Below are 13,256 nucleotides of genomic sequence, written 5' to 3'. Positions count from 1 at the left end.
ATTTAAAGGCCATAATTTTTAATTTATTATTTTTAATTAAATTAAATTTATAATTTAAATTTTTTATTTAATATATAATTTTAAATTAACAATACTAAAAAAATAATTTATAAATGTTCAAAAGACTATTTTATCCTTTTCTAATTGTTTAAGTAATAGCATAAGGGCAAAATGAATATTTCACAAATTAATCCCATGGGATACCAATCCCATGGTTTCCATCAAACCCCCCATAGGATAGGATAGTCCCATATTTGTGGGACTAATAGTTCGGAGCAAAAATTTTCAAACAAACAATGGACTATTAGTCTGATGAGACTAATAGTCCAATTCCATACCCTAATCTTTCAAAACAAACACACCGGTGTGTTTGATTGGACGGACTAGATAAGGGGGAATTAGAATCCATCGGACTTGAGTTCTAGAACTGTGAATCTCACGGACTATTTGGTTAGATTAGATATGTATCTTGTGTTTGTTTTTTTCATGGGATTAGATGTCTGAAAAGAACTATTTTTAGTGAATCCAACGTTTGGTTGGACGGACTGGATAGGATAAATGAACAAATGACTATTTTGCCATTTTTTAATTGTTTACTATGTAATAGCAATATTAAACATATCTTTAATATTTTAATTTTTTACCTAGATTAAATAAAATTTTATTTTATTTTATTTTTTACACAATTAAATAAATTAATCTTTTTTAAATTAAATAAATAAAATATCAATAAAAATATATGTTATTTTTTTAATTAATATTTTAAATAAATTTTTTTAAAAATAATAATAATTAAATAATGAAATTAAATAAAACATCTATTAAAATTTAAATAATGAAATAAGTTATAAACAAAATTTTAAAATAAAACATCAATAAAATATCTATAAAAAATTATTTTAAAAAATTAAATAAATAAAACATCAATAAAAAGTTAAACAAAATTATTTTATTTTTAAATTGAGACATTTAAATTTTATTGAATTTTACTAAATATAATACATAATTAAATAGTAGAAGGTCAAAATGGTCATTTCATCACCTAATCTCAACAGTGGATAGTCCCTCGATAATTGTCCCATACCCCCCTAGGATACAATAGTCTCCTATATGAGGGATAAGGAGTCCGGCCGGACTCCATGTTCGGCAAACTAAAAAAAAATAAACGTCAGATAAAGAGCCTCCTTCGAATTACAATTTCAATAATAAATAATTTTCCCAATCAAACACACCCTAAGGGCGTGTTTGATTGGGGGGATTGGAGGGGGGGACTATCCACTATTTGGATTACAATCCAAATAGTGTTCCTTATCCGCCGTTTGATTTTTTTTTAGTCCGCCGGACATGGAGTCCGGCCGGACTCCATGTCCCCTATATGATGGACTATTGTGTCCTGGGGGGTGGGATAGAATGTGGGGGACTATTCACTATTGGGATTAGATGTGAAAATGACCATTTTGACCCTCTACTATTTAATTATGTATTATATTTAATAAAATTCAATAAAATTTAAATGTCTCAATTTAAAAATAAAATAATTTTATTTAACTTTTTATTGATGTTTTATTTATTTAAATTTTTAAAATATTTTTTTATAGATATTTTATTGATGTTTTATTTTAAAATTTTGTTTATAATTTATTTAATTTCATTATTTAAATTTTAATATGTGTTTTATTTAAAATTTATTTAAAATTTTAATTAAAAAAATAATATAAATTTTTTATATAGGTTATACAGTATTTTATTAAATCAAATTTAGTGGTTATTTATTTATTTAATTGTGTAAAAAAATAAATTTATTTAATTGTGTAAATAAACAAACACAGTAAAGTTTTGCATGTAAAAAAAATAATGATTTGTTATACAATAATGATTTAAAACAAATTTTATTGATATTTTATTTATTTATTTATTTAATTTAAAAAAAACGAATTTATTTAATTAAAAATAATTAAAATATTAAAGATATGTTTAATATTGCTATTACTTAGTAAACAATTGAAAAAGGGTAAAATAGTCTTTTGTTCATTTATCCTATCCAGTCCGTCTAACCAAACGTTGGATTCACTGAAAATAGTCCTATCCAGACATCTAATCCCATGAAAAAACAAACACAGGATACATATCCAATCCGACCAAATAGTCCGGGGGATTCACAGTCCCAGGACTCAAGTCCGATGGATTCTAATCTCCCATTTTCCAGTCCGTCCAATCAAACACACCCAAAAGGACAGGATCATTGCCAAAACAACGTACTTTTACCCAATCTTTTGCCGAATCACAACAAACTTCAAGGAAGTTATATTTGAATTTTAGTTTCCATTTTATTTTTCCTAAACATTTTTTGTTAACTTTTCTTTTTATTTTACAAACCGTCTACAAATTGAAAAGCCAAGAATAATCTTTGAAGAAAAGAAGAAAGAAACAAATAAATAAAGGAAAAAGACAAAAAAAAAAGTGCCCCCACGAACAAGGTGCCAAAATCAGAGTTTGGATCAAAGAATGAATTGAAAGGACATTATGGTTATGGCTAGTCGAACCCAGATCTTTGTTGTATTCTTTAAACAAAACATTTCACACATGCTGTGATTTATTAAAAAAATTCCCAATTCAAAAATGAGCTGACTCTACTGATTACTCTCAATCAATTCCCAATTCAATGCGTCTCTTTCTGGTTGTTCACTCTCATTTATTATTACTGGGGAAATCGTTTTATCAGCCTTGGGTTGTCATGTCTTGTCCTCCAAGAACACCTCTCTCTCTCATCTCTCCCCCCACCCCCCACCCAATGGGTTATTGAATTGAATAATTGCTCCTTTCATGGACACCCATTTCTGAAAAAGCTCTAAAGAGCACTTCATGTATTGGTTCCAAAGCTAGAAAGTAAGAGATACAGCCCTTTTCAGCTTTCATTCTTTCATGGTGGAAAAGGGGAGGAAAATGGAAATGGAAATGGAAATGGAAAGTGGAATGCTTTTGAAGAAAGTTGTGAGCAAGAAAAAGCTAGGGCTTGCTTTGAAGGGTATGAATCTTTGAAACTTGCAAACAAGATTGAGAGAAGAAAATATGCCTACTGTGTGGTTTTCTTTGAGGAAATCTCTGCACTGCAAATCAGAGCCGTCGGATGTTCATGATCCGAAGTCCAGGAGACACTTGAGCACAATCTTGACTAGGAAAGCAGGGAGGTCAGGCTGTTCAAGGTCCATAGCAAATCTCAAGGATGTCATTCATGGAAGCAAGAGGCACATTGAAAAGCCCCCAAGTTGTAGCCCAAGATCTATAGGGAGCAGTGAGTTCCTCAACCCAATAACCCATGAAGTGATTTTGAGTAATTCAAGGTGTGAGCTCAAAATTACTGGTTTTGGGGGAGGTGGTGGTGGTGGCGGTGGGGGTGAGAGTGGTGGTGACTCAACATTTGTGGGTACTCTAAGGCCTGGCACACCTGGTCCAGGTGGTCACCCTACAATGCATTATTTTAACCCTTCAATTAGGGCTCAAAGAAAGACTGCTGCCCTTTGGTCTCATAGGGAAGGTTCTGGATTTGGGGGTTCTGCTAATTCTGCTGGTGGTGGAAATGGGACTCTATCAAACCCTAAGATTTCTCTTCAGACAGATGGCAATGGGCCATTGGCTGTGACATGCCACAAGTGTGGAGAGCAGTTTGGAAAGTGGGAAGCTCTTGAAGCACATCATCTTTCTAAGCATGCAGGTAAGAAAATCCTCACTGTGCTCTTCTTTTTTTTCAGCTTCTTGTTTTCACTTTGGATTTGTGTTTGGTTGCTCTGTTCTTCCATGGAAATTTGGGGGTTACATATTTTTCAAATTTAAATGGCACTTTTCTCCAAATGAAAATTTGATTGTGAACGTATAGGCTCTTATAGATTTCACTTTTTGGATTTATATCAGTTGTTTAATTGAGAACATGTCATTTTTTTTTTCTCTAAAATAACTGAAATGTACTGTAATTACTTTTTTCCAATTCAATTGATTTTCTTTCTTTTTCCGCTGTTAGATTGAACCCTAAATCCTGATTCCTCTGCAGCTTTCTTTCAATATTTTTCTACTTTTCAAAAATAATTACTGAGCGCACTCACTACCCTTTGCTGTAAATTTTGTATTTCCAACCTCTAGATTTCTCTCTCTCTCTCTCTCTCTCTCTCTTGGTAAGTACATCTGGATTTCTCATTGTTCCTTGGCAAAAGATAGTAATGGCTTCTTATCCAAATGCTAGTAATTTTCCAGATATTGCTGAGCTCATTTATCCAAAATTCTTGAATTCTTTCAATCCAGCATACTTAGAATTTGGTTTATTAGTCCTTCACTTTTTCAATTTTCTCATTTCTTTAAAACTTAGATATGCTTGTCAGCATCTTTCTTGTTGCTGTATTGTGCAGTCACTGAACTCGTGGAGGGTGATTCGTCTAGGAAAATAGTTGAAATAATTTGCCGGACAAGCTGGCTAAAGTCTGAGAACCATTGTGGTCGAATTGAGAGGGTTTTGAAAGTTCACAACATGCAAAAGACTCTTGCTCGGTTTGAAGAATATAGGGAAGTTGTGAAAATCAAAGCTAGCAAACTTCCCAAGAAACACTCTCGGTGCATTGCAGATGGGAATGAGCTTTTAAGGTTCTATGGCACAATTGTGGCGTGCTCACTCGGCATGAATGGATCATCCACTCTCTGTGTATCTGAAAAATGCTGCGTTTGTAGAATTATAAGAAATGGGTTCTCCACCAGAAAGGAACTTAAGGGTGGTGTCGGTGTTTTCACAACCTCTACTAGTGGAAGAGCTTTTGAATCTATAGAAATTTTTGAAGATAATCCATCTGTAAGGAAAGCTTTAATAGTCTGCAGAGTTATTGCAGGAAGGGTTCATAGGCCACTGGAGAACATACAAGAAATGGCTGGGCAGTCAGGGTTTGATTCATTGGCTGGGAAAGTGGGTCTTTATTCAAATATTGAGGAGCTTTATTTGCTGAATCCTAAAGCTCTCCTTCCTTGCTTTGTGGTAATCTGCAAACCCTAAAGAACATATAGGAAAAAAAATGCTTGGTTACTTCAATTTATGAAGGTTGTTTGAATCAATTTTTTTTTTTTAAAATCCGTGGTAGAGGTCTCTTTTCTTTTCCACATGAAAGAATTTTGATCCCTCTATCAACTTGCCAGTTGATCAATATTTGTGCTTTGTTTATGGTATCTGTATCTACCTCGGTTATCAATTATGTTGTTGATGCAAATATTTACAGAGAATCTATATATTCCTTTTTGTTATTTGTATATTTTCTTGTTCATGTTTGGAGTAATGTTTTGCATCTAACAAACTTCACTGCAGCGAGCTGCACATATGAGCAATGGTCACAACCCATGATTCAGAATTGGAGAATGTTGGGAAGCTATGATTAGAATCCCCGGAAAACCATTCAGAATGTTGCAACCACATAAGGAATAGCATTTTAGGATCGTATGAAAGACAATTTGGTTCACAATTTTTGAGAAAAATACCCAAATTTTTATTTATTTATCAAGATTTGAGTTTTTATTCACATCTTCTGTGAACTAATGGGAAAATATGGAATTAAATTGCATAAAAACTGGAACAAATTAAGAAATTTTTGAACAATCAATATGCTTCTAATTTCATCAAGAATAACAATAACTGCAGTTGTGGATTTTGAAATCTTGAAGAAGCAAGACAGAACATAACCACATGTTTGTGCTGAATGATTCAGCTACTGGACTGCCTCGGACGAATTAATAATTGAACTATAAAAGCTTAGGTTCCATGTGATTAGAAGGAAAATCACAATAATTTCTGAGCTGATTTGTGTATTTTAGGATGCATAATCACACACTAATGGACATGTATCCACTAGCATCATTCAGTGTGAGAAGGGCATGTGGTCCTTAGTTGGATGGTTATGTTTAAAAAAAAAACTTTATTCCAGAGCTAGCAGACAAGAATCAAGAATGTTACATGTCATATGCTCATTGTCTGGGATAATAACTTTTGTCCCTTCCTCTCCTCTCCTCAAATGTTAAATTTTCATGTCTGATTTTCTTGTGTGGAGATTGATGATACTCTTGGCCTAGGAGCAACTAACATTTTAGATAAGGTTGGGGTCCCCATCGCTTTCTGTCTAGGATTTCAATTTGGTAACTTCCTATAGTACTTTTAGAAAGACAGACTAACAAACATTGACACGGTATACTGTGATTTCAAAAAAATAGGAATACCACAATTTTCATTTGCTACACAATCAAAATTAACAAAAATAGGCACCAATTCAATATATACAAAAAAAAAAATATGCTCTCAATTTAACTCTTATATTTTTTGTAATTTTTATGAATGATCTATTAATTATTTAAATTTAAGCAAAAAATTATAAACTTTCAACATCCATCAAAAGTTGTTGGGGGGGGGGGGGGGGGGGGGGTTGGACTGTGTGTGTGTTATCCCTGCCCTGGTGTAAAACATCTCTACTCTAAGTGGGAGGTGCTGGTTCGACCCTTGCCCCCGCCATGGGCTCCCTATCTCCCCTTCCCCAGTACCTAGGCTGTATATATAACTATTTATTGATGTACTAAAAAAAAAAAGACAAAGAAAAAGAAAAAGAAAGAAAGAAAGACACATAATTATTTGTCCCTGAGTTATTGTAACATGTCTTAATTCACTCTCAGTCACACAATTGTGCTTCGAGATTCTCATGTTTTGAGATTCCCATCATATGGTACGGTTAGTAGTATAGGGGACAAAGGACAAAGATTTTAGGGATAAGATCCTTAGCTTAGATGAGTTTTAATTGGTTGGGATTTAAGGAGGGATTTGGAAAAAGAAATGGAAAAAATATGTGAAATGTGAATAAAATATACTTACATTTCACTTAGTTTCGCACACATTTTTTCTTTTTCTTTCCAGATTCCTCAACCAAACACAGTAGTGTAACAGTATCTAGCTAAGTATGAGTTAATCATTTCTTTACTGCGACTTCTGCATAGCTTTTAAAGCCCTGTGGTAGATACCAAATCATAAGTGTATCTGGCCCCTCATATAACCTTTTGAATCCATAAATTTGAATAGAACACAATTGCTACTCTTAAATGCTTTGCATGGAGGTAGTTTGGAAGTAGATGAACACAAAAGAAAGATTCGAGTGCAGTTGGCATTAACTGCTGATTTAGGCCCTTCATCTGGTAGAAGCTGTGCCCACTTGCTGCACTCAAATTTGGTTTACTTTTCTGAACCACCCAAAAACCATTAAGAATTCTCTTGAAATCTTCTCATTTAGTTTGTTTGGATCATATAGACTCCACATAGACAAAAACCATAGAAGTTGTCTCTTGAGACCATTCAACAGTCCAAGAGGTCTGTTATATCAACTGTATAAGTTTATAACAGTATAATAAATATATACACTGATGTCCTTGAAGGTTGTTGTCTTGTTAATGTCAAGTGACTTAAATTATGAATTTAGTTTGGTGCCGGAATTTTCTTCTTCCAAGTCACAAAATGCCGCAGATCACGCAGCCATTCTGTCAACGATGGGGCCATCCTCGATACTTCAAGTCCTTCAAAAATTTTTTTTCCCGCGTTAATATCTGCTGAGACATGTGCATGAGCTAAGTGTATTAATGACTGTTTAATTTGTCAACGATAGCAATGAATGATATTTTCAAAGTAGTTTACAAAGAGTCCAAAAGAAAGCTCTAACTCCACAGAGACTTAATACTCGTAAGAATGACCTCATAACAGATTTCTCAAGTGAGTCACAGTCCATCATATTATCACACTGTTTCAACGATAAAACTAAATTTGCGTAATGGAGTGAAAAAATGCAGTTAGGCATCTTAATCAGTTCATATTAGGCAATAATTTAAGAACAGGGTTGGTATGTTATGTACCTGATATCCAAATCATTGGCTTGTCGATGAGTGTGTTTCCAACAATATTCTTTTTGTTCTTGATAGATTTTGTGCTTATGATCTGGGTGTCCCCAATTTAGAATTGAAGTTATAGCTTAATTCTGCTCATTTAAATGTTTTAGTCAACTAGCGAACATAGACTCTGAATCTTTGCTCGTCTCTGTTGAGCATTTTGATACAATTCCAGAGTCAAAGAAAATAAAAGAAAAAAGTGTATTGAAACAAGAATAACAGTCTATTTACCAATTGATTATTTTGATAATGACTTTTGATTTGTCAGTTCCTGACTTAAATTAGCACTGGGGCTAGAGTCAATTTCTTCAAGTCAGTGCAGGGAACTACACATCTACTCTGTTGGCAATTTGATCCAGATTTTGTTAGGAATCTACAACACCCAATTAGGATGTGAAAACAGAGAAGATCAAACGTACAAGAAATATAAATTACGCACGCACACGAAAAGAATATAAGACTTATGTGATTCACCTTAAAACTAGGGCTACATTCGTAGTCACTCTAGTTCCATTATGATAAAAAAGGTTACATAAGAGATCAGAGATAATTGCTCTCCCTCAACTATATGTATTGGACAATTTTCACAGTATTATGAATAAATTCTATTTGTGTACTCAACAACAAACAGAACACAAAAGCAAAAAAGAAAAGGAGAGAGATTGTTTGATTACAACAATCAAACCAGAATATAAAATAAATAAATAAAACATATTTTTATTTTGTTACAAAAATAAAATCAAAATCAAAATCTGAAACAAAAAAATAATAAAACAGAAAAATAAATTAATTACTAAGCTTATTAATTTGTCGAACAAATTTTTGATCAAGTCCAGTGTTTAACACTGTGTCCTTAAGACAGATTCGTCCTCTCCATGATACTTTTAGATGGTGGACGTCTATTTCCCAGGATAAAATGATCAACAACGAATAATAGCAGTACTACAAATTATTCGCACAACGAACACACTTTGTGTGCGCACTCTTTCTCACATAAAATTAATGCAGCAAAGTGCAGAGATTATGGTAGCAGAGAAGAACGAAAATTGAATGTTAAATCCAAATGAGGGGCTGCCTATTTATAGATGGAAAGATGACTGTTCGGTTTGAATTAAATAGGTACCAACCCTGTTTGAACAAGTACAAAACCTGTTCGGTTTGAATCCAACAGATATGGCACTGTTTGGGTTTGGGTTTGGGTTTTGAATTTAAACAGATTTGAATATGTGCAAACAGAATTTAAATAGATATAAATATGTTTGGAACATATACCAAAATTCTGAAGAGGTGCAAACAAATTTGAATTTTTTTTTTCAATTAAAATTTGAAATTAAAACTGGACAGATTTTATTTTACCAAAAAATAAAATAAAATTCAAATGTTTTTGACCCAAAAAGAATTAGTATTGAGTTGGACAAGTCCAACCCAACTTCACACCACGCACCCGCGCCCAAGCCCAGGCCCAGCCTAGCCCACCCGACAGGTCGGACGGACGGCGGCGGTGCACGCTTGTGTGTTTATTTTTAAGTCCAATGGGTCTAGCCCACTTTGCCTATAACCTCTCATTTCTACAAACTTAGGGTGCCTCTTGGGGCCCTCCCCAAGTTGCAAACTCAAGCCTTATAAACCCATAAAAGTTTTCACACCAGCCCAATGTGGGACAAGCCTTTAATTCAAACCTTAAGGAATTTCAACCAAAAACTCCATTTCCATAGAGTTTACTTTGGTTTCAATTTCCCATTTACCTGATAATGGTTTTGAGCAACCAAATATATTACGTGAATTATAACGCGGCATAGAACGCGTTATCACTTAGACCCGCCAACTTTGGCGCGTGAGTCCCACCTAAGAAATAGACCCAAGTTAAGGAAAAAACTATTTTTTCCAAAACCATTTCTAACAATCCCTCACATGAATGGAATTTGATGACAACGAAAATGCAACAATATGCAGAATTTTTCGAAAGAGTATAAATCGAAAATATCTTGCATCAGGATAGGTAGCTTTCAGCCTTGAACCTTCCCTAGTGATAACCTATCGGACCTACTAGCTAACCAATGGACACGATGTCTTGAATTGTTCAGCTGTTTGTGTAAGCTAAGACAATAGATTTCATACAAAATACCTTCTGACACATCGTGGTTCTCACGATTATGTTCATTTTGGCCTTGAACGCTCTTGGTTATTCATGAGTGCTTCTAGAGAATTTAGCCTCTTCATTATCATAGATCCGGCCCCAGTTCAACACTCATATAGGTGATTCTTATGTGAGTATCTCTTATACTCGTCTTGATTTTTATGCGTAAATCAAGATATAAGTAATTATTAAAAACGAAACTTATCTTTAAACTGCTGTATACAACACATGTTGTAGATATCACCCTCACCATAGGAATGGGTAGAGAATTTTAATCCCTTAGTGATTTCTGGCGAGCCACACATAACTTAGTTGTCCCTTTGAACTTAGTTCTTGGGATCTCCAATCATTTAAGTAGGGTTACCATTATGATGACTCTTATATAATAGGCTTTAATCCCATCCCCTTTGATGAACTATACACTTGCTCTTTAGTTAAACCTTTTGTTAACGGATCTGTAATATTCTCTTTAGATTTTATATAATCTATTGAGATTATTCCATTTGAGAGCAATTGCTTTACGGTATTATGTCGACGACGTATGTGTCGTGACTTACCATTATACATATGACTCTATGCCCTGTCTATTGCAGATTGACTATCACAATAAATACAAATAGCTGGCACATGTTTTGGCCACATTGGAATGTCTTCTAAGAAGTGGCCAAGCCATTCTGCTTCTTCTCCTACTTTGTCTAAAGCGATGAACTCAGATTCCATTATGGATCGTGCGATGCATATTTATTTTGTGAATTTCCAAAAAACAGCAGCGCCTCCTAGAGTAAAAACATATCCACTAATGGATTTTGAATATTTAGTATCTGATATCCAATTGGCATCACAATAACTTTCTAGTAATGTAGGATATCGAGTAAAGTTCAAACCATGATCACGGGTAAATCTTAGATATCTAAGAACCTAAATGATCGCTTTCTAATGGTCTTCTTCGGGGTTACTAGTGTACCTACTCAATTTACTGACAGCATAAGCTATATCAGGATGAGTGCAATTTATTAGGTACATTAGGCTTCCAATGATTTGGGAGTATTTTAGCTAAGACAAAGCATCACCTTTATTTTTTGATAAATAAAGACTGATGTCTACAGGTGTTCTTGCTATATTCATATCATCTTTAATATATTTACTAAGAATTTTCTCAATACAATGTGATTGAGGTAATGCATATCCATCAAATGTTTTAATCATTTTCATTCCTAATATTACATCTGCGACCTCCATATCTTTCATATCAAATATTTTGTTCAGCATTTGCTTAGTTTATTTGATCATGTTTTGACTGCTTCCAATGATAAATATGTCATCCACATAAAGACAAACGATGACATAACCTTTGTCAGTGTTTTTAACGTAGACACACTTGTCACATTCGTTTATCTTAAACCTATTAGTAAACATAGCATGATCAAATTTTTCATGCCATTGCTTAGGAGCTTGTTTTAATCCATAAAGAGATTTTACAAACCGACAAACTTTCTTTTCTTATCCTGGCACTACAACCCCTTCGGGTTGCTCCATATAGATCTCTTCATTTAGATCACCATTTAAGAAAGTTGTTTTAACATCCATTTGATGTATCTCTAGATTATACAAAGCTGCTATAGCAATAAGCACGCGGATGGATGTTATTCTTGTCACGAGGGAATATGTGCCAAAATAGTCCAGATCTTCCTTTTGTCTGTAACCTTTTACCACAAGTCTTGCTTTATACTTGTCAATTGAACCATCTGCTTTCATTTTTCTCTTGAATAACCATTTATATCCAAAAGGTTTAGAACCGTGTGGAAGATCCATCAATTCCCAAGTATGATTTTGCATAATGGATTCAATTTCATTATAAACAGCCTCTTTCCACAAAGGTGCTTCAAGACCTGTCATTACTTCCTTAAAGCTTTGAGGTTCATTTTCTAGCAGGTATGTCAGAAAATATGGAGCAAAGGATTTTGATGTTCTTGCTCTTTTACTTCATCTTGGCTCATCATCAGTTAAATCCTGTTGGTCGAGACCATTACTAGTTTCTTGTGTTTATTGTCATTAATCTCTTGACTTTGAGTACAATCATAAGTTCTTTTATGTGAACTTAATTCCTGTCCTTTCTTGTAAGGAAAAACATGTTAAAAAAATTCAGCATTCCTTGACTCTATAATAGTGTTCACATGTATATCAGGTATTTCTGATTTATAAGTCAGAAATCGATATGCACTACTATTCTAAGCATAACCAATAAACACACAATCTATTGTTTTTTGTCCTATTTTATTCTTTTTAGGAACATGAACTTCTACCTTTGCCAAACACCTCCACACTTTTAAGTATTTGTAAGAAGGTAGTCGACCTTTGCACAATTCATAAGGAATGCTATTAGTTTTCTTGTGAGGTATTCTGTTAAGAACATAATTAGCAGACAATATTGCTTCCTCCCATAAGTTCTGCAGTAAGCTTGAATTTAGTAACATGGCATTCATCATTTCTTTAAGGGTTCTATTCTTCCTTTTAGCAATTCCATTTTACTGTGGAGAATAGGGTGCTGTAGTTTGGTGAATAATGCCATGTTGTGCACAAAATTCATTTAAAAGTGCATCATATTCATCACCCCTATCACTTCTAACCATCTTAATTGTTTTACCAAGTTGATTTTCAACTTCAGTTTTGTAGAGTTTAAACATTTCTTAGGCTTTATCTTTACTTCTAAGTAAATATACATAACAATATCTTGTGCAATCATCGATAAATGCTATGAAATACTTTTTGTCTCCTCTAGTTTGAACAAATTTAAGATCACATACATCAGTATGAATTAATTCTAGAGGTTTGGTTTTTCTTTCAACCGATTTAAATGGAGCCTTAGTTAGTTTCGTTTCTACACAAATCTCACATTTGTGATTAGGATCAATTTCAAACTTTGATATATAATCCAAACCAATTAATCTATGCAAAGCATCAAAATTTACATGTCCTAATCTACCATGCCATGAATTTGACTAAAAAATATAAGCAAAAGATGTGTTATTCTTATTAATAGCAAGTTTTGGTACAACTGTCATTATATTCAACTTGAAAAGACTTTCACTCATGTATCCCTTACTAACATACATACCACTTTTTGTTAATACAAATTTATCAGACTCAAATACAAGCCTAAAACCATTTTTACTTAACAAAA

General features: G+C 33.5%; 1 protein-coding gene across 1 annotated transcript; it reads left to right on the top strand.

Annotated features, from left to right (window-relative positions):
* The first annotated feature begins 2,466 nt into the window (after positions 1-2,466).
* Positions 2,467-5,280, top strand: LOC114321634 (uncharacterized). The gene is made up of 2 exons (XM_028268815.2): positions 2,467-3,712; positions 4,398-5,280. The coding sequence occupies exons 1-2, from the start codon at positions 3,070-3,072 to the stop codon at positions 5,027-5,029; spliced, it is 1,275 nt and encodes a 424-aa protein (XP_028124616.1). The 5' UTR covers positions 2,467-3,069; the 3' UTR covers positions 5,030-5,280.
* Positions 5,281-13,256: the final 7,976 nt, after the last annotated feature.

The sequence above is a fragment of the Camellia sinensis genome, chromosome 8 (assembly GCF_055761805.1).
Source record: "Camellia sinensis isolate YWXY chromosome 8, ASM5576180v1, whole genome shotgun sequence".
Lineage (NCBI taxonomy): Eukaryota > Viridiplantae > Streptophyta > Magnoliopsida > Ericales > Theaceae > Camellia > Camellia sinensis.
This window is presented reverse-complemented; position numbering and strand designations above follow the sequence as displayed.

Coding starts and splice junctions, on each gene's coding strand:
- LOC114321634 (XM_028268815.2), top strand. CDS start 3,070: ATGCCTACTGTGTGGTTTTCTTTGAGGAAATCTCTGCACTGCAAATCA. Junction 3,713..4,397: donor TCATCTTTCTAAGCATGCAG/GTAAGAAAATCC, acceptor TGTATTGTGCAG/TCACTGAACTCGTGGAGGGT.